Raw genomic sequence first — 20285 nt, forward strand, 5'->3', positions numbered from 1 at the left:
GATCGGAGCCCCAGAGCGATTAAACTGGGACTCCGATCGGAACTCTCTGCTGCCACCAATGATCGGGGGCGGGGGGAGAGAGGGGAGGCCGCACACTGGCCACCAATGATATTAATACAATAGAGGGGGAGGCCGCACACTGGCCACCAATGATATTACAATAGAGGGGGGGCCGCACACTGGCCACCAATGATATTCAAACTGGGGAGGGAGGGGGTCTGCCCCTGCTGCCTGGCAGCCCCTGATCTCTTAGGAAGGGTTAATTGTGCTGATCACAGCCCCCTGTAAAAGATCGGGTGCTGCCAGGCAGCAGTCATGTACACAGTTCGTCGTATATTCTAACTAGAAGCGTCCCCATCACTATGGGAATGCCTCTGTGTTAGAATATACTGTCGGATCTGAGTTTCGATGTAACTCAAATCCGATGGTATATTCTAACATAGAGGCGTTCCCATGGTGATGGGGACGCTTCAAGTTAAAATATACCATCGGATTGGAGAAAACTCCGATCCTATGGTATATTAACTCCTGACTTTACATTGAAAGTCAATGGGGGACGGATCCGTTTGCAATTGCACCATATTGTGTCAATGTCAAACGGATCCGTCCCCATTGACTTGCATTGTAATTCAGGACGGATCCGTTTGGCTCCGCACGGCCAGGCGGACACCAAAACGACTTTTTTTTCATGTCCGTGGATCCTCCAAAAATCAAGGAAGACCCACGGACGAAAAAACGGTCACGGATCACGGACCGACGGAACCCCGTTTTGCGGACCGTGAAAAAATACGGTCGTGTGCATGAGGCCTAAGTCACTGGTGCCCGATCTGTTGTTTTTTTTTTTTTGTCAGCCAAAAAGCCAGATCCGGTTTGTTCAGTTTAGATTTACTACAACCAGATCCGGCCAAAACGGAGGCATCCGGATGTATTAAATGGCACGGATCCGTTTAAATCCAGTTTTGAGATCCTCTGCCGGCTCTCAAAACCCAAAAGCTGCAAAGCAAGTGTGAAAGAAGCCTAACTTACCCCACTTCGCACTGGAACTCAAGTACCATCTCAACCGATCCATCCTCCCCAACTTACTATCTGCTCCATCTACACTGGACATAGATGACCAACCTATCCTCCTCTTACTAACATACCCTCCACAGATGATTAACCTACCTAATGTGCCTTTCACTGTGGAGGACACCGAGGACAACCTACCCTCTTCTTATTAACGTACCCTCTACTCTGTACACAGATGACAACTTATCCTCTTCTTAATAATGTACCCTCCACTTTGGACACAGATGCCAACCTACTGTACCCTCTTCTTACTAACCTACCCTCCACTCTGGACACGGATGCCAACCTACCCTCTTCTTACTAACGTACCCTGCACACCGGACACAGATGCCAACCTACTGTACCGTCTTCTTAATAACCTACCCTCCACTCTGGACACGGATGCCAACCTACCCTCTTAATAACGTACCCTGCACACCGGACACAGACGCCAACCGACCCTCATCTTGCTAACCTACCCTCCACTCTGGACACGGATGCCAACCTACTGTACCCTCTTCTTACTAACATACCCTCCACACTGGACACAGATGCAAACCTACTCTCTTCTTGCTAACCTACCCTCCACTCTGGACACGGATGCCAACCTACTCTCTTCTTACTAACGTACCCTACACACCGGACACAGAGGCCAACCTACTGTACCTTCTTACTAACCTACCCTCCACTCTGGATACGGATGCCAACCTACCCTCTTCTTAATAACGTACCCTGCACACAGGACACAGATGCCAACCTAGCCTCTTCTTGCTAACCTACCCTCCACTCTGGACATGGATGCCAACCTACCCTCTTCTTACTAATGTACCCTCCACACTGGACACGGATGCCAATCTATATTCTTCTTACTAACGTACCCTCCACTCTGGACACAGATGCCAACCTACCCTCTTCTTGCTAACCTACCCTCCACTCTGGACACGGATGCCAACCTACCCTCTTCTTACTAACGTACCCTCCACACTGGACACGGATGCCAACCTACCCTCTTCTTACTAACGTACCCTCCACTCTGGACACAGATGTCAACCTACCCTCTTCTTGCTAACCTACGCGCCACTCTGGACACGGATGCCAACCTACCCTCTTCTTACTAACGTACCCTCCACTCTGGACACGGATGCCAACCTACCCTCTTCTTACTAATGTACCCTCCACTCTGGACACAGATGCCAATCTATATTCTTCTTACTAACGTACCGTCCACAGATGCTAACCTACCCTCTTCTTACTAACATACACTCCACTCTGGACACAGACGCCAACCTACCTTCTTCCTACTAACGTACCCTCCGCACCCTCCACCCTGGACACCAACCTGCTCCTCCTGATGCTGTGTAACCAGCACCCCCACTGAAGATGATATTAGGTTGTCCATACACGTGACGTATGTTCCCCGATTCCCCCGTACACCCCACGTTGTACTATGCAGAGAGCACATATTATTGCAGTCAGTGGATGGAAACAAGCGTCTACCCCACAACTATTGTGCCGCTTATCTCCAGCAAAACAAAAGACGGGACTGGGTTAAAATCCAATAATAACGTTTTCCCTGACAGAAGATGGGGCAGTCGGGCTGCTGGCGGACACGTCTCCTGTGATGGCGGATAATATAATTGACTTCTGTGACTGACGTTTCTGAAAACATGCGGGTAATGAAACGATTACGTCCTGCCCTCGCCATCTACGCACGGTCTCAATAAATAAGCTCTGAGCCTGAGGACAACACAGTGAATAATGAATGAGGGCTGACACACGCAGCGGCCATATCATCACTAACGTGTGGGCGGCCATATTGGTTCCAGGGGGAGTAAATTACTTCTCGGAGTTTCAAGGAATTACTTTCCTCTTAAACGTGTGTCATTATTAAAGGAGACCTGTCCCCATTACAAACATTTCAGTGGTTATGAAACTACAACTCCCAGCAGGCAGTGACAGATAGCAGTAATACTAATGGTTACTACTTTCTATCTCCCATATTGGCTTATGAAAACGATCTCTGCCCAGAAAAGTTTAGTGCCACCCGTGAAAGTTAGGCCGGCCATATCACTGCCAATCCCCTCATACACATGCATGCTCGGCCGAGCATGCATGTGCTCCTCAGAAGGAAGCAGGGGAGGAATCATAGTGCAAATATATATATATATATATATATATATATATATATTCAAAAGATGAGGCAGCACTCCAAAGGTAAAGTGAAAAACGATGGACCCTTTAATCAACCCCTCTGCAACGTTTCAACTGCTCAATGCAGTCTTTATCAAGCAATATATATATATATTTCTAGGGCCATTCTGTGCCGATTCATACAGGTCCATAGGGTTCTGTCTTCCTGGTACAGAGCTCCAAATCTCCTGCTTTCCACAGCCATAGTGAAATAACATTGTGCCCACTAGGGGGAGCTCACTGCACATGGATCATTACTGCTCCAATTGAAGTCGGCGACAAATCCATCTACTGTTACCTCCAACTCCTAAAAACGTGGCCTATAAAATGGATCCGCACAGGATTTTGGACGTCTTCCTTCTCCCTCCTTTGCTTTTCTTAAAGTGAATGTTCATTGGGAGAATTTCAGCCAAAATAATAGCGCTATACAAATCCCAAATAATATCACCAGGTAATGCCGAACGCGGTCCATACGGCGTCTCAGGAGGATAGACCAACGTGACGGCGCCCTCGCTACACTACACCGCTCTAAAGCTTTTCAATTAGCAGCAGATTTACAGGACCACAAAGAGTCAGGTGAAATAATACTGCCATGTAGTGCATAATATGCAATAGTGTCGCGCTGCGCGCAAAAAGAACCACACAGTGCCAAATAACATCCTAACACAGTATATAAATAATACAGCCAAGTAGTGCACACAAAATAGTCACACTGCGCCCATATAATACCACACAGTGCTAAATGACAGCCTAACACCATACAGTGCCAAACAAGTGTATAAATAATACTGCCATGTAGTGCACACATAGGAGTGTCACACTGTGCAGAAATAATACTATATACAGTGCTAGATAACAGACCAATACAATGTCTAAATGATACCGCCATACAGCGTGTACCTAGCAGTACCATACTGTGTGCAAATAACAGAGTGCCTAAATAGGTTTCACTAATACCGCCATACGAGGTACATCGCAACAAGGAGAATTACTGATATACAACACGCTTACAGTTTTAAGACAAAGACAACATATACTGGGGGGTCAGTAACCTCCCAGCGTGCTTCATTCACTTCTATGGGAGTGTGCATGCTGGGAGTTGTAGTTTCACAACAGCTGGGGTGCTGGAGGTGGCTGACACCCACCATATGCTCACATGAAGGTCCAAATAATACTACTGTAAGGTACCTGAATACAACCACAGTACAGCGCCAAATACACCGCTATACAATGCCAACACAGAAAGGCATACACTTAGGCCCCTTTCACACGAGCGAGTTTTCCCGCGGTGACGTGAACGCATAGCACCCGCACTGAATCCTGACCCATTCATTTCCATGGGTCTGTGCACATGAGCGGTTTTTTTCACGCATCAGTTCTGCGTTGCGTGAAAAAAACACTGCACGTTCTATATTCTGCGTTTTTCACGCAGCCCTGGCCCTATAGAAGTGAACGGGGCTTCAGTGAAAAACGCATTGCATCCTGAAGCAGGTGCGTTTTTCACTGATGGTTGCTAAGAGATGTGGTTTGTAAACCTTCCGTTTTTATCACGCTCGTGAAAAACACATCTAAACGCATTGCACCCGCGCGGATAAAACTGAACAACTGAAGGCAATCGCAGACAAAACTGACTGCAATTGCTTGCAAAGTGGTGCGAGTTTCACTGAACGCATCCGGACCTAATCCGTCACACTCGTGTGAAAGAGGCCTTAAAGGGGTTGTCCTAGAACAACGCATCCTCAGGATAGCTGTTAAAGGGAACCTGTCACCTAGATTTTTGGTATACAGCTGAGGACATGGGCTGCTAGATGACCGCTAGCACATCCGCAATACCCAGTCCCCATAGCTCTGTGTGCTTTTATTGTGTAATAAAAAACAACGATTTGATACATATGCAAATTACCCTGACATAAGTCCTGTCCCTGAGATGAGTCACATACAGGACTCATCTCAGGGTAATTTGCATATGTATCACATAGTTTTTTTACACAATAAAAGCACACGGAGCTATGGGGACTGGGTATTGCGGATGTGCTAGCGGTGATCTAGTAACCCGTGTCCTCAGCTCTATACACAAAATCCCGGTGACAGGTTCCCTTTGAAGGAGTTTTCCAGGATTTTTACATGGATGGCTTATCCTCAGGATAGGTCATTAACCCTATTATCTGTTTTTTCCGTTTCCATTTTGCACTCCCCGTCTTCCCAGAGCCATAACTTTTTTATTTTTCCATTCACATAGCCGTATGAAGGCTTGTTTTTTTGCGGGACAAGTTGTACTTTCCAATGCCACCATTTAACATTGCGTATGATGTAGTGGGAAACATTTCAAAAATTCCTAATGGGGTAAAATTTAAAAAATAAATAAAAATAAAAAAGCAATTCCGCCACAGGGTTTTTTATTTACGACGTTTGATCATTTTTTTGCGGGGCGATCTGTACTTTTTTGATTGATACCATTCTGGAGCGTGGACAACTTTTTGATCACTTGTTATTTAATTTTTTGTGGGAAATGAAGCGACCTAAAATGGCGAATCGGACATTTTGATGTATTTTTTTTCCGTTTTACCGTTTGGCATATGGAGAAAATATTTTTATATACGATAACGGGTGTTTTCGCACATGGCGATACCCATAATGTGTATTTTTTTTAAATTTCATTTTGGTTTAAATTTTTATATATATATTTTTTTTTTTTAAACTTTATTACAATATTTTTTTTTTTACACTTTTTTAAGCTTCCCATAGGGAACTATAACAGGCAATCATTAGATTGCTATTCTCACAGACTTCAATGCATTAGCAAACAGGCTCTGGATCCTCCGATCACCCCCGGAGATGGGGCATACTCTGGAAGCGCGCGCTTCCGGGTTTTTCGCACACTCGGATGCCGTGTTCAGGATTGACCCTGGCATCAGAAGTGTTAAACGTCTGCGCCGGTCACGGACATAAGCCGCGGGTGTCTGCTGTATGAAACAGCAGGCGCCCCGCGGCTAGGGCGCCATCTTTAAAGACTCAACAAGCGCCGTACCGTACGGCGCAGGTCGGGAAGGGGTTAACATGAGATTGGAGGGGGTCCAACTTCCGGCACCCCCGCCAATCAGCAGTTTGAGGAAGCCGCAGCGCTCACCGGAGCTTGGGTGTGCGCCGCTGCCTTTTCACAGATCACCAAGCACAGCGCCGTACATTGTATAGTGGCCACGCTAGGTATTGCAGCTCAGCCTCATTCACTTCTATGGGACTGAGCTGCCCCCCAGGTCATGTGACAGATGAACGTGACATCACTGGCCTAAGCAGTCATGGAGCCCTGCAGCCTCTTCGTATAGTGGATCGATGCTGAATGTCGGACCCCCGCTAATCTCATACTGATGACTTATTATCCTGAGGATAGTCCATCTACAGGGGCGGATTGGCCACAGACCTTACACGGAAATTTCCCGGTGGGCCGATGCGCAGGGGGACCACCTGTAGAAGCTGCGCCTCTTCCGACACGTTCATCAGTCACATGGCTGAGTGCGATACCAAGCACGGCCACTATACAATGGACGGCGCTGAGTTTGGTACGCCGCTCCACTCACCGAGGCCCCACGCCATCTTCAAACAGCTGATCGGCGGTGGTGCTTGGAGTCCGAACCTCACCGCCCAGATACTGATGACCTACTTTGAGGATAGACCATCAATATAAATAAAAAAAACGCTGACGGCTGCGGTTCCCACTGCTGAGGCCCAGCAGACCATGAGCATGGGGGGTCCTGTGCCTCCTCATAGATAGTGGAGACCTCAACTCTGCTACCTCCGTCAGTCCTATAGACTATGACTGGAGCAGCAGAGCAACGGCGGACATGAGATCCCCATTTTCACGATCTGTGGGGGGGCAGACACTTACCACCTATTCTGTGTCCAATTATACAGACGTTTCGGTCGCGTCACTTTTTTTTGGCAGTGACCACCTCAAACCTCCGTGATCCTGCTGTCACAGCAAACACATGACGTGACCACTACATGTGAACAGACCTCAGGCCGGGTTCACACTGAGTTTTTTTTTTTTTTTTGCATTTGAAAAATAAAAAGCACTTGAAAAGAAATTGCACGTGCTTCGGCCACACGGTGAATCGCGTAGGAAAGTTGTATTTAACCCCTAAAAAACAGTCTAAAAAATTACCGCATGTTTCAAAACCGCACAGTGTGAACCTGACCACCTTAATGCATCATAAAAGTACATTTAGGGGCATTTAATTTTTTTTTTTTTTTTAAATTGACCTTTCCCATAGTGCTCTAGGACTACTGGTGTGTACATTCAGAAATACACCTCTGGTGGAAGTGGAACATTCCTTTAAATTAACACCTACCTAGTTACAGTACATGTGATTTAGGTTCTCGTACACAAGTGCACACATATACAGTACGTAGTCCCCTACCTACCTGTGACTACAGGCTAAAACATAATCCTCCCTAATCCTTCCCGCGCTATGATAAATGTGGAGGACGTTTGTCCATCTACACGACCCGTCTTACGTCACGCAACAGCCAGGGCGCGAGGGTTGCTGGGTAACGTAGTTCTGGCGGCCACTCTGTGTTCCGTTTACTGCAAGCTTCCGGACTACGATTCCCACAATGCAATGTCGCAGCTGTCAAACCGACCGGGCAGCTGTCACATGACCAAGGCTATACGGCTGCTGAGAGGGGCCAATCTTAGACGGAAAATAGGGGGCGAGACAGATTTGTGTGACCGGGAGAGGGGGCAGCGCCCGGCCTGAGATATGCAGAAGATCAAGAACCTCATGACCCGTCAGGTGAGACTCCGGTTTGTTTCCTGGAGGCTTCAGTCTGGAGAGGCCTGTAAATGTCAGCAGACATGGGGGAATCTCACTTCTGCTGCTGCTGCCTCCATGTGATAATGATACTGCTCCTGTCTGTAATGGAAATCATACACCGAGCCTGTGCTGTGGTTATATGAGCAAGAGGAGATGCAGTGTAAAGCATGGAGGAGCACCCTAATGACATAGTCACACCCCTTGGTTGGGGACTCCCTGTGACCACATTATGGGGAGACATCTTCCTTAGTTTGTTCATCATCATCTCCTTCGTATAAAGCTGCAGCCCCATGTCATGAGTATATGTGTGCACAGTGCCCGGATAACACTGCCATACAGCGCCAAGATACAGGACCACAACTGTCCGGGTATTGCCACCCTGCGGTGGTAACTGACACTAATTGGCTGGCAATGTTTCAGGGGTCGCTGTGTGACTGTCACCAATATGAAGGGATGCTGTGTCGGCAGCATTATATGGGGGGCGGGGGTCTGGGGGGGGTGGCGGTGTGGCTGCCAGTGTTATGGGGTTGATGCTGGAGGTGCCATGGGGCCGCCGTGCGGTTGGTGCTGTTGATATTCTATAGAAAGGCTGCAGCACTTGTCTGAGCGACATGGCCCATTCAAACAACTGATCGGCAATAGCGCCACAGGTCTGCAGTAGCCAGTCTCATCTGGCTGTCTAGCCGCCAGTCAGTGCTCCGATGCCTCCGCCCTGCGACAGTCAGTGCTCCGGCGCCTGCGCCCTGCGACAGTCAGTGCTCCGGCGCCTGCGCCCTGCCGCAGTCAGTGCTCCGGCGCCTGCGCCCTGCCGCAGTCAGTGCTCCGGCGCCTGCGCCCTGCCGCAGTCAGTGCTCCGGCGCCTGCGCCCTGCCGCAGTCAGTGCTCCGGCGCCTGCGCCCTGCCGCAGTCAGTGCTCCGGCGCCTGCGCCCTGCCGCAGTCAGTGCTCCGGCGCCTGCGCCCTGCCGCAGTCAGTGCTCCGGCGCCTGCGCCCTGCCGCAGTCAGTGCTCCGGCGCCTGCGCCCTGCCGCAGTCAGTGCTCCGGCGCCTGCGCCCTGCCGCAGTCAGTGCTCCGACGCCTGCGCCCTGCCGCAGTCAGTGCTCCGACGCCTGCGCCCTGCCGCAGTCAGTGCTCCGACGCCTGCGCCCTGCCGCAGTCAGTGCTCCGACGCCTGCGCCCTGCCGCAGTCAGTGCTCCGACGCCTGCGCCCTGCCGCAGTCAGTGCTCCGACGCCTGCGCCCTGCCACAGTCAGTGCTCCGACGCCTGCGCCCTGCCACAGTCAGTGCTCCGACGCCTGCGCCCTGCCACAGTCAGTGCTCCGACGCCTGCGCCCTGCCACAGTCAGTGCTCCGACGCCTGCGCCCTGCCACAGTCAGTGCTCCGACGCCTGCGCCCTGCCACAGTCAGTGCTCCGACGCCTGCGCCCTGCCACAGTCAGTGCTCCGACGCCTGCGCCCTGCCACAGTCAGTGCTCCGACGCCTGCGCCCTGCCACAGTCAGTGCTCCGACGCCTGCGCCCTGCCACAGTCAGTGCTCCGACGCCTGCGCCCTGCCACAGTCAGTGCTCCGACGCCTGCGCCCTGCCACAGTCAGTGCTCCGACGCCTGCGCCCTGCCACAGTCAGTGCTCCGACGCCTGCGCCCTGCCACAGTCAGTGCTCCGACGCCTGCGCCCTGCCACAGTCAGTGCTCCGACGCCTGCGCCCTGCCACAGTCAGTGCTCCGACGCCTGCGCCCTGCCACAGTCAGTGCTCCGACGCCTGCGCCCTGCCACAGTCAGTGCTCCGACGCCTGCGCCCTGCCACAGTCAGTGCTCCGACGCCTGCGCCCTGCCACAGTCAGTGCTCCGACGCCTGCGCCCTGCCACAGTCAGTGCTCCGACGCCTGCGCCCTGCCACAGTCAGTGCTCCGACGCCTGCGCCCTGCCACAGTCAGTGCTCCGACGCCTGCGCCCTGCCACAGTCAGTGCTCCGACGCCTGCGCCCTGCCACAGTCAGTGCTCCGACGCCTGCGCCCTGCCACAGTCAGTGCTCCGACGCCTGCGCCCTGCCACAGTCAGTGCTCCGACGCCTGCGCCCTGCCACAGTCAGTGCTCCGACGCCTGCGCCCTGCCACAGTCAGTGCTCCGACGCCTGCGCCCTGCCACAGTCAGTGCTCCGACGCCTGCGCCCTGCCACAGTCAGTGCTCCGACGCCTGCGCCCTGCCACAGTCAGTGCTCCGACGCCTGCGCCCTGCCACAGTCAGTGCTCCGACGCCTGCGCCCTGCCACAGTCAGTGCTCCGACGCCTGCGCCCTGCCACAGTCAGTGCTCCGACGCCTGCGCCCTGCCACAGTCAGTGCTCCGACGCCTGCGCCCTGCCACAGTCAGTGCTCCGACGCCTGCGCCCTGCCACAGTCAGTGCTCCGACGCCTGCGCCCTGCCACAGTCAGTGCTCCGACGCCTGCGCCCTGCCACAGTCAGTGCTCCGACGCCTGCGCCCTGCCACAGTCAGTGCTCCGACGCCTGCGCCCTGCCACAGTCAGTGCTCCGACGCCTGCGCCCTGCCACAGTCAGTGCTCCGACGCCTGCGCCCTGCCACAGTCAGTGCTCCGACGCCTGCGCCCTGCCACAGTCAGTGCTCCGACGCCTGCGCCCTGCCACAGTCAGTGCTCCGACGCCTGCGCCCTGCCACAGTCAGTGCTCCGACGCCTGCGCCCTGCCACAGTCAGTGCTCCGACGCCTGCGCCCTGCCACAGTCAGTGCTCCGACGCCTGCGCCCTGCCACAGTCAGTGCTCCGACGCCTGCGCCCTGCCACAGTCAGTGCTCCGACGCCTGCGCCCTGCCACAGTCAGTGCTCCGACGCCTGCGCCCTGCCACAGTCAGTGCTCCGACGCCTGCGCCCTGCCACAGTCAGTGCTCCGACGCCTGCGCCCTGCCACAGTCAGTGCTCCGACGCCTGCGCCCTGCCACAGTCAGTGCTCCGACGCCTGCGCCCTGCCACAGTCAGTGCTCCGACGCCTGCGCCCTGCCACAGTCAGTGCTCCGACGCCTGCGCCCTGCCACAGTCAGTGCTCCGACGCCTGCGCCCTGCCACAGTCAGTGCTCCGACGCCTGCGCCCTGCCACAGTCACTGCACTGGTTGCCCATACAGTACAGGATTAATTTTAAACTGCTCGTTCTCCACTCCTACATCTCCTCCCTCATTTCTGTCCACCACCCTAACCCAAGCTCTACCTAAGATTCACTATAATCTCAACATCTCACCAGTTCTCTGGAACGCCGTACCCCAAGCAATTAGGTTAATTCCTGACATCCACAGTTTTAGGTGTTCCCCAAAAACACTTTTTTTTTTTTTTTTAGGTTAGCCTGTCGCATTCCCTAATCTAACCCTTCTCCATTCACCTCCCCCCTCCCCTCCCCCCCCCCAGCATCATTCCTCTGAACCTGATCCATCAGTATCCATCACACCCCATGCACTCAGAAGCACTACAGGTAACGGCCGGTGACGGCTCATGCAAACATATCTACTCCCCTATTGTGATAAGATGGCAGGACCATTGCACAAAACAAGCACTTCTTCCTTTTGTCTCACTCCCATCTCCTCATAGATTGTAAGCTCTTGTGAACAGGGCCTTCATTCCTCTGGTTTTCATTGTTGACCGGTCTGTTGCTATTATTCATGACCCTGTTTGTACATGAAACCCCCTGATTGTAAAGCGCTGCGGAATATCTTGGTGCTATATAAATGGAGATTATTATCACCTCTGATTGATTACCTATCTGGAGTAGGGCTGAAATGATTACATTGTGCCCATTGTGTTGGATTGTCAATGCAACCCTCTTCTCGCACTCTTCACACACTGATAGCAACACCGCAGGAGAAATGCTAGCACAGGCTTCCAGTATCCGTAGGTTCAGGTGCTGCACATCTCGTATCATCTGAAGGCAATCGTCTATGCTGTGAAGATACGAGATGTGCAGCCCCTGAAACTACGGATACTGGAAGCCTGTGCTAGCATTTCTCCTGCGGTGTTGCTATCAGTGTGTGAAGAGTGGGAGAAGAGGGTTGCATTGACAATCCAACACAATGGGCAGCACATTGAACACATTTTATAAGTGGTCATAAACTTGTAAATAACTCATGAAAGAATAAAGTTACGTTAAAACCAAGCACACCATTGTTTTTCGTGTGAAATTCCCAATAAGTTTGATGTGTCACATGACCCTCTTCCTATTGAAAAAACAAAAGTTGGATTCAAAATGGCCGCCATGGTCACCACCCATCTTGAAAAGTTTCCCCCCTCACATATACTAATGTGCCACAAACAGGAAGTTAATATCACCAACCATTCCCATTTTATTAAGGTGTATCCATATAAATGGCCCACCCTGTATAATCTATATGAGGTGCCCAGGAATTTTGGGGTGGCATTATAGAGGTTGGATAACCCCTTAAATTAGGGTGGGTTGATGGGTCCTGGAAAACCCACTTAAAGGGGTATTCCAACTGCAGCGGCACATTTGGGGTGGGGAGATGATGTATGCCCACTTAGGTACTGACTATTGCCAGATGTATGGAGCAGCGAGCATGCTCCGCCACCCCCCCCCCCATACAACTCTCAGCTGTCATGGGCATGGTGGTGAACAGGGACTTTCGATCGGGGGTGGTCCCAGTGATGTCAGCTATCCTCTAGATAAGGCATGCTCAACCTGCGGCCCTCCAGCTGTTGCAAAACTACAACTCTCAGCATGCCCGAACAGCCTACAGCTGGAGGGCCGCAGGTTGAGCATGCCTGATCTAGATAAATATTAGGGGCTATTAGGGGTGGGCGATATAGGCGATATGCGATATAAATTTGTGCCACGATATGGATTTTGAGCATATCGCCTATATCGCCGGACCGCGATATGATCGCGCTCTCTGCGCGCACCATCTTCTCCTGAGCCGGCACACTGTAGAAGGAGAGAGTCCCTCCCTCCCCACTGTGCGCGGCTGCCGCTGACCACCAATGACAAAAGAGGACGAGGGGAGGGACTGACAGTAAATCATTGAGTTTTCACGATCTCAGTGAGCGCGTGAAAACTCAAATCCGATGGTATATTCTAACCCCCAGGCGTTCCCATGGTGACAGGGACGCTTGCCTGGGGGTTAGAATATACAGGGCCACGCCGCTGACAGTAGAACATTTAAAAACTAATCAGTAACTTTAACTTTATTCATTGGTGATCTCTTTACTGTATACCTTACTAGGTCTTAGCTCCGATAACAGCAGGCAGTGCGGGCGGGCGGCGCTCACTCACTGTCACTGATGTCACGCGCCTGCTCCTCCCACTAGGCGGCGCAGGCGCGTGACGTCAGTGAGTGAGCGCCGCCCCCCGCACTGCCTGCTGTTATCGGAGCTAAGACCTAGTAAGGTATACAGTAAAGAGATCACCAATGAATAAAGTTACTGATTAGTTTTTAAATGTATTCCTGTGAGCGTCGGGGGGGGAGGGGGGGGGATCTGTGGATGGCACCGTTTAGGGGAGGTGGGGGGGAATCTGTGGATGGCACCGTTTAGGGGAGGGGGGGTGTCTGTGGATGGCACCGTTTAGGGGAGGTGGGGGGGAATCTGTGGATGGCACCGTTTAGGGGAGGGGGGGGAATCTGTGGATGGCACCGTTTAGGGGAGGGAGGGGGGGGGATCTGTGGATGGCACCGTTTAGGGGAGGGAGGGGGGGATCTGTGGATGGCACCGTTTAGGGGAGGGAGGGGGGGGATCTGTGGATGGCACCGTTTAGGGGAGGGAGGGGGGGGATCTGTGGATGGCACCGTTTAGGGGAGGGGGGGATCTGTGGATGGCACCGTTTAGGGGAAGGGGGGGGGATCTGTGGATGGCACCGTTTAGGGGAAGGGGGGGGGGATCTGTGGATGGCACGTTTAGGGGAGGGGGGGATCTGTGGATGGCACTGTTTAGGGGGGGAGGGGGGGATCTGTGGATGGCATCGTTTAGGGGAGGGGGGGGATCTGTGGATGGCACCGTTTAGGGGGGGAGGGGGGGATCTGTGGATGGCACCGTTTAGGGGAGGGGGGGGATCTGTGGATGGCACCGTTTAGGGGAGGGGGGGGATCTGTGGATGGCACCGTTTAGGGGAGGGGGGGGGATCTGGGGATGGCACCGTTTAGGGGAGGGGGGGGGGGATCTGGGGATGGCACCGTTTAGGGGAGGGGGGGATCTGTGGATGGCACCATTTAGGGGAGGGGGATCAGCTCCCTGCTGCTGTGTGCACAAAGCACAGGGCAGCAGGGAGAGTGTAAAGTCCTATTCACCCTAATAGAGCTCTATTAGGGTGAATATGACAAGGGTTCTAGCCCTTAAGGAGACTAATAGTTATTAAATAAAAAGTAAAAAAAAGTTTAAACACCCCCCCCCAAATATAGAAAACAATATATCGCAATATATATCGCATATCGCACATGCTTAAAATTATATCGCAATATAGATTTTAGGCCACCCCTAGGGGCTATCACTCCTTTAAAGCATTGACCTAAATATTCTGAATCGGTAACATCTGATCGCCTCTCATTACTCGCCTGGGGCTCTGTGATTATTCGGTTTTCCACGCCGTTAGCCGGTGGAGTGTGCGAGCATTAGGACCTGGCGCTGCGCCTGTCTCCTGGTCCAGATGGTCATCCTTCTACTGGAGACTTTGAGCCATTTCCAGTTTAGTTCCCATCCAGGAGGCAGCGCACATTATGCAGATGCGGCACCTGCAGGCGAGGACTTGGCATTCACGGAAACACTCAATAATGGCGTTTGAAAATGAATATCTCTATATTTGTACAGCCGCTCGGCCAGGCTTGATTAGCGCGCTGCAGAGGGCAGGCTGGTTGGGTTTGTTTGGGCGATGCCAACCCTGTCAATAGTCTGACGTTGTGTTCCAGTCGTCCGTATTAGGGAATTCGTAGTTGAAGTGATAGCGGTTTTTATGTGGAAAATATGCAACGTGTAGCGGGCTCGAAACTGGGAATAAAATGGTGCAGAGCAGCCCTAGTGCACGTCACCATGTGCCATTACCAGTGTCACTCCTACAGGGGCCCTGAGAAAAAAGGTGACGTGAACTCGCCTGTCTTCCATGTGGGCTCCTCTGGGTCCGCGTGGTACTTTGCGCTGTACTAGGCTTGCCGGGCTCTGCGCTCATCTAGGCCCGCATTGTACTTTGTGCTCCTCTAGGTCCGCCAGCCCCTGTGCTCGTCTAGGCCCTCGTGGTACTTTGCTCTCATTTACACCCACATGGTACTTTGCGCTCTACTAGGCTTGCCGGTCTCTGCGCTCATCTAGGCCCGCATGGTACTTTGCCCTCGTCTAGACTTGCTGGCCCCTGCGCTCGTCTAGGCCCCGCATGGTCTTTGCCCTCGTCTAGGCCCGCATGGTCTTTGCCCTCGTCTAGGCCCGCATGGTCTTTGCCCTCGTCTAGGCCCGCATGGTCTTTGCGCTCGTCTAGGCCCGCATGGTCTTTGCCCTCGTCTAGGCCCGCGTGGTCTTTGCCCTCGTCTAGGCCCGCGTGGTCTTTGCCCTCGTCTAGGCCCGCGTGGTCTTTGCCCTCGTCTAGGCCCGCGTGGTCTTTGCCCTCGTCTAGGCCCGCGTGGTCTTTGCCCTCGTCTAGGCCCGCGTGGTCTTTGCCCTCGTCTAGGCCCGCATGGTCTTTGCGCTCGTCTAGGCCCGCGTGGTCTTTGCCCTCGTCTAGGCCCGCGTGGTCTTTGCGCTCGTCTAGGCCCGCGTGGTCTTTGCGCTACACTTTGTGTGCTATTTTACAGAGTCTCGGTGATGTCACTTCTCAAATTTCTGTACTGATTGTAAAAAATGAAGATGTAAATAATAATGTTATAATAGTATAACGTCTGTATGGGGGTCAGTCACCTGACATGATGTCTGCACATTATATCCCTCTGACACTTATTATTGGTTTTACTGTTTTAGGGCCTCAAGAGTCCACAGGAAAGCGTCCACGATCTTAGTCCTGTGGAAAACCTCCAGATTCCAGCAAAGGTGAGAGATTTCTCCTGCGCACGTCCTCCTGTAAATCCTCCGCTCCTGACATGTCTGCTTCAGTAGCTACTTGTGTTCCCCCCCCACACGTGTTCTTAAGTCTGCATTGTACCGCTCCTCGTTTATTCCTATCAGAATTAAATCCGTATATTGACAAATGGATGTTATTATTTCACCTTGCCAATATGGCGGATCTTCTCCAGCCAACGCTGACACGTTATAGACACGGAGAGCGGTAACACCAGATTGTCAATGTAGTTCGTACATTTACAGAAGGAATAACTGAGGACCGTTACAATGAAAGAGCTCTAAGATAAAGAGGCTCCGGATCTTCTTGGACTGGCAAGTATTTCCTTAAACGGGAGAGGGGACATGTCCGGGTTGACTGAATAATATTGCACCGCGGCCGCCATTTTAAAGTGGCTGTCTGGGCCTTGGAGCCAACAACCCCGATTGCCCAGACCTGTGTCCCTAAAGGTAAAAAATCCCACTCACATGCCTGTGGTCCCGTTGCTGCTCCCTTCCTGCCTGCGGGACCAAGAAGGGGCTGGGTCCTGTGACCACTGAGACCTGTGATTGGCTGCAGCGTTCATGGGACCTATTCACTTTTGAGTCCTGCAGAAACAGAACAGCGACAGGACCACGGGCATGTCAGCCACATTTTTTATATTCGGGGGCATAGGTCCAGATGTTAGGGGTTGTCGGCTCCAAGGCTGAGCAACCCCTTTAAGTGACAACCGTCTGATCTGCAATGACTGGCACAGCCAATGGCCAAGACCTTTTTTTACCCCCCCCCCCTCCTTTGGCTAAAATTCTGTAAAATATTCACTGTATACTGAAACAGTTTGCAACTTTCTAGTATCAATTCCTCACCATTTTCAAGAAGTCTGTTTGCTGCCATTGAATGGAAACCTTCTTGCTTACTACTTCTCCTAAAACGGACTCGGACTCCACAGCTGACCCTGTCCTGCTCGCACGGCTGCATTGCTGCTGGTTGTAGAATATCCGCGTTCTCCCTCGTAACGAACCCCACCCGTGTGGACAGGGATATGTACGTCTAACGGTACGGACGCACGTGGCGGATTTTTTATTTTTTTTACAGCAAATTGTCCCGGAATTTGCTGCATTGCAAAAAGTAAAGTTTGTGGTGCCGTATAATTTAACATGCAGGGGGTCTGAACTACCACATGTACAAGACCGGTCTGCAGAACGCGGTGTGACATTCGTGTTGCCTCCCGTCCACATTTTGCGGCCAAGTATAGGACATGCTCTTTTTGCGGAACAGACGCGGGGGATCCATGTGCTTTCAGCATCCGTATGAAACTATAAATCATGCCCTATTCTTGCCCTCAAAATGTTGACCAAGGACCCATTGAAGTGAACGGGTCCGCAAAAAAAACAGTCGTCACGCGGACATCACTCGTATTTTGCGGATCTGCGGTTTACTTACGGTCATGTGCATGAGGCGTTAGCTACTTTATTTTAAAAAAAATTTTTTATAGCCTGTGAATGAGATTTCTGAAACTATCATCCACTTTCCCGGGACTGGGAACCAGCGGTGGATCTACAGCGCTCACTCCACGTAGGAGCATACCCTAAGGCTATGTTCACGTGGCATATTATTACACCGGAAAAATCTGCTGTGGTCCACGGCAGAAACTCATGGCCGACCCTTTGCTTTTTGCCTTGATTTTGCATTTTGAATGCGGTGGATCCAGCGCCTGCAGACTTTGGGGCTAATCTGCATATAATCCACAGCGGTACCGTATGTACGGCGGCGCAAACTCCCGTTCACTAGATTGACAAGTGGATCCCGATATTTTTCTTTGGCTTGGAATCCGTACGCAAACCCCCCCCCCCCAAAAAAAAACGGCATGTGAGTGATCGCTTAAAGAATAGAGTACTTACCTGACAGATCCCGCAACGCTGCTCCGATTATCCCGGCTGCAGCGGTGACGTTGAATTGACAACACGTTACTGCTGCAGCCAATCTCTGACCTTATCGGTGCAGTTTCCTGTTATCAACACGACGTCACCGCTGCAGCCGGGGGAATCGGAGCAGCGTCGCTGGATCTGCCAGTCGTCCTCTAGTCTTTGTAATCCCATATTGCCTCCTTTGTTGGCTGGATTCATTTTCCCATCACATTATACACTGCTCGTTTCCATGGTTATGACCACCCTGAAATCCAGCAGCGGTGGTCGTGCTTGCACAGTATAGGAAAAAGCATCGGTCCTCTCTGGTGACTGGGACCTCGGGAGCGCACATAGGCCGGTGCTTTTTCCTATGGTGTGCAAGCACGACCACCGCTGATGGATTGCAGGGTGGTCGTAACCATGGAAACGAGCAGTGTATAATGTGATGGAAAAATGAATCCGGCCAGAAAAGGAGGCAATATGGAGAATCACAATACATTAGTAAGTGCCTTGTATTAACTCTCTCACTATTTGCTGAAGTGAGACGACCCCTTTAAGGCATGAAAAAGAGATCTAGCCGGTCATACATATTATATTTATGTCGGCCGAATGTGCCAATCTTGGTGGGACAGCAGTTGTCCAGGGGGCACTTCAGCATGTCTGGGGGGTGGTAAGACTCTGTCATAGTCTGGCAGCAGCTGACTGCCCTCTCCTCTTCATCCAGCACACCTGCATGCTCGGCCAGTCTCGGCGTCCATGTGTATGGGGCAGTCGGGAGACGTAGCAGTTAGCAGAACGTGCATTTGGCAGGCCGCAATCTAAAACCTTGCATTTTTACGGTAAGCCCAAGTGGCAGAGAGCCGCGCGACTCCTGAAAGGGTTAATCCGGCAGGAGCTTTTTCTCTCCTTGCAGCTCAGAATTTCGATGTGTTTTTTTTTTTTTTTCCCTTTTCCCCATCAGCCTCACGCAGGCTCCGGGGGCTCATGCCGCATAATGTAGCAGGATTGTCGGAAACATAAGTCTTGGAGACTAAACTGCGTTCTGGTCTTAGCTGGCAGCGATAATTAGTATTTGTCACCCGGATGCCATGGTTAGATATGCAGCGGCGCTCGGCAGCTTTGCGCTCCCATGCCTGCAGTAAATAAAGGGATTGCGGCGACGTTAATTAATTTGACAAGAGCGGTCGTGCTTTTATTATTATAATTATTTTTTTCTTTCTCCCTCTTAATGGGAATGTGATTACTGTGAGCCGGCGAAGGAGGCCGGTATCAGGACGGCGCAGATAGCAAGTGCATGAAACGCCGCTCTCTGGGATGTTCACTGCTTTCTATGATAACGTGTAAAAGCGAATACTCGCAGAGTTTCTCTAAAGCGACGGCAAATATCTCCCCCCCCCAGTTATACGCTGTTCTGGTTTGTCAGTAGGGATCCCCGGAGCACCACCGCCTCTTCACACATCGGGAGGTGGACCCTCGCCCATCAGATATTGTCTACGTCATCAATATTTTACTCCTGGAGAAGCCCCTTGAAAATACGTCTGTGATGAGACTGCGGCCCTTTGAATCCAGGCATGAGCCGCAGTCTACATAAACCTCTGAAGAACGTCCCAGGTCCGTGGGGGGCGGTTTACTAACCCTAAGCTTAGACAGGGGCTCAGGCTGGATGGTGAATGTGGCGCAGGGACAGACGCTGTTTAACTGTATGCAAAGTATTAATTGGATTACTCTGAGACAATTTTGGTGCAATATGGCGTCTATTAGGACACACCCTTTTCTGCAAAGCCATGCCTATTATCCGGCAAGGCACAAATGGTTTCTCTAAACCTAGATGCACCAAATTGCACTCTAGTTCCAATTTACACAAGAATCTAGATGCACTCAAATTAGAAAATGTGGACCATAAATTGTACTAATCCTTAGTTACATCCTGTATTATACTGCAGAGCTGCGCTCACTATTCTGCTGGTGCAGTCACTGTGTACATACATTACATTACTTATCCTGTACTGATCCTGAGTTACATCCTGTATTATACCCCAGAGCTGCACTCACTATTCTGCTGGTGCAGTCACTGTGTACTTACATTACTTATCCTGTACTGATCCTGAGTTACATCCTGTATTATACTCCAGAGCTGCACTCACTATTCTGCTGGTGCAGTCACTGTGTACATACATTACTTATCCTGTACTGATCCTGAGTTACATCCTGTATTATACTCCAGAGCTGCACTCACTATTCTGCTGGTGCAGTCACTGTGTACATACATTACATTACTTATCCTGTACTGATCCTGAGTTACATCCTGTATT

The 20285-nt window shown here is 51.6% G+C and overlaps 1 protein-coding gene across 1 annotated transcript in view; it reads left to right on the forward strand.

The window, feature by feature from the left end:
* The first annotated feature begins 7873 nt into the window (after positions 1 to 7873).
* The window catches only part of VPS50 (VPS50 subunit of EARP/GARPII complex), a 195183-nt gene continuing 182771 nt past the window's right edge, over positions 7874 to 20285 (forward strand). The window contains exons 1-2 of the mRNA XM_040431195.1: positions 7874 to 8027; positions 15991 to 16059. Of these exons, the coding sequence (XP_040287129.1) occupies positions 7995 to 8027; positions 15991 to 16059 (102 nt within the window). The 5' untranslated portion in view covers positions 7874 to 7994. The remainder of the gene's footprint in view (positions 8028 to 15990; positions 16060 to 20285) is intronic.

Source organism: Bufo bufo, chromosome 5 (assembly GCF_905171765.1).
Source record: "Bufo bufo chromosome 5, aBufBuf1.1, whole genome shotgun sequence".
NCBI classification, from domain to species: domain Eukaryota; kingdom Metazoa; phylum Chordata; class Amphibia; order Anura; family Bufonidae; genus Bufo; species Bufo bufo.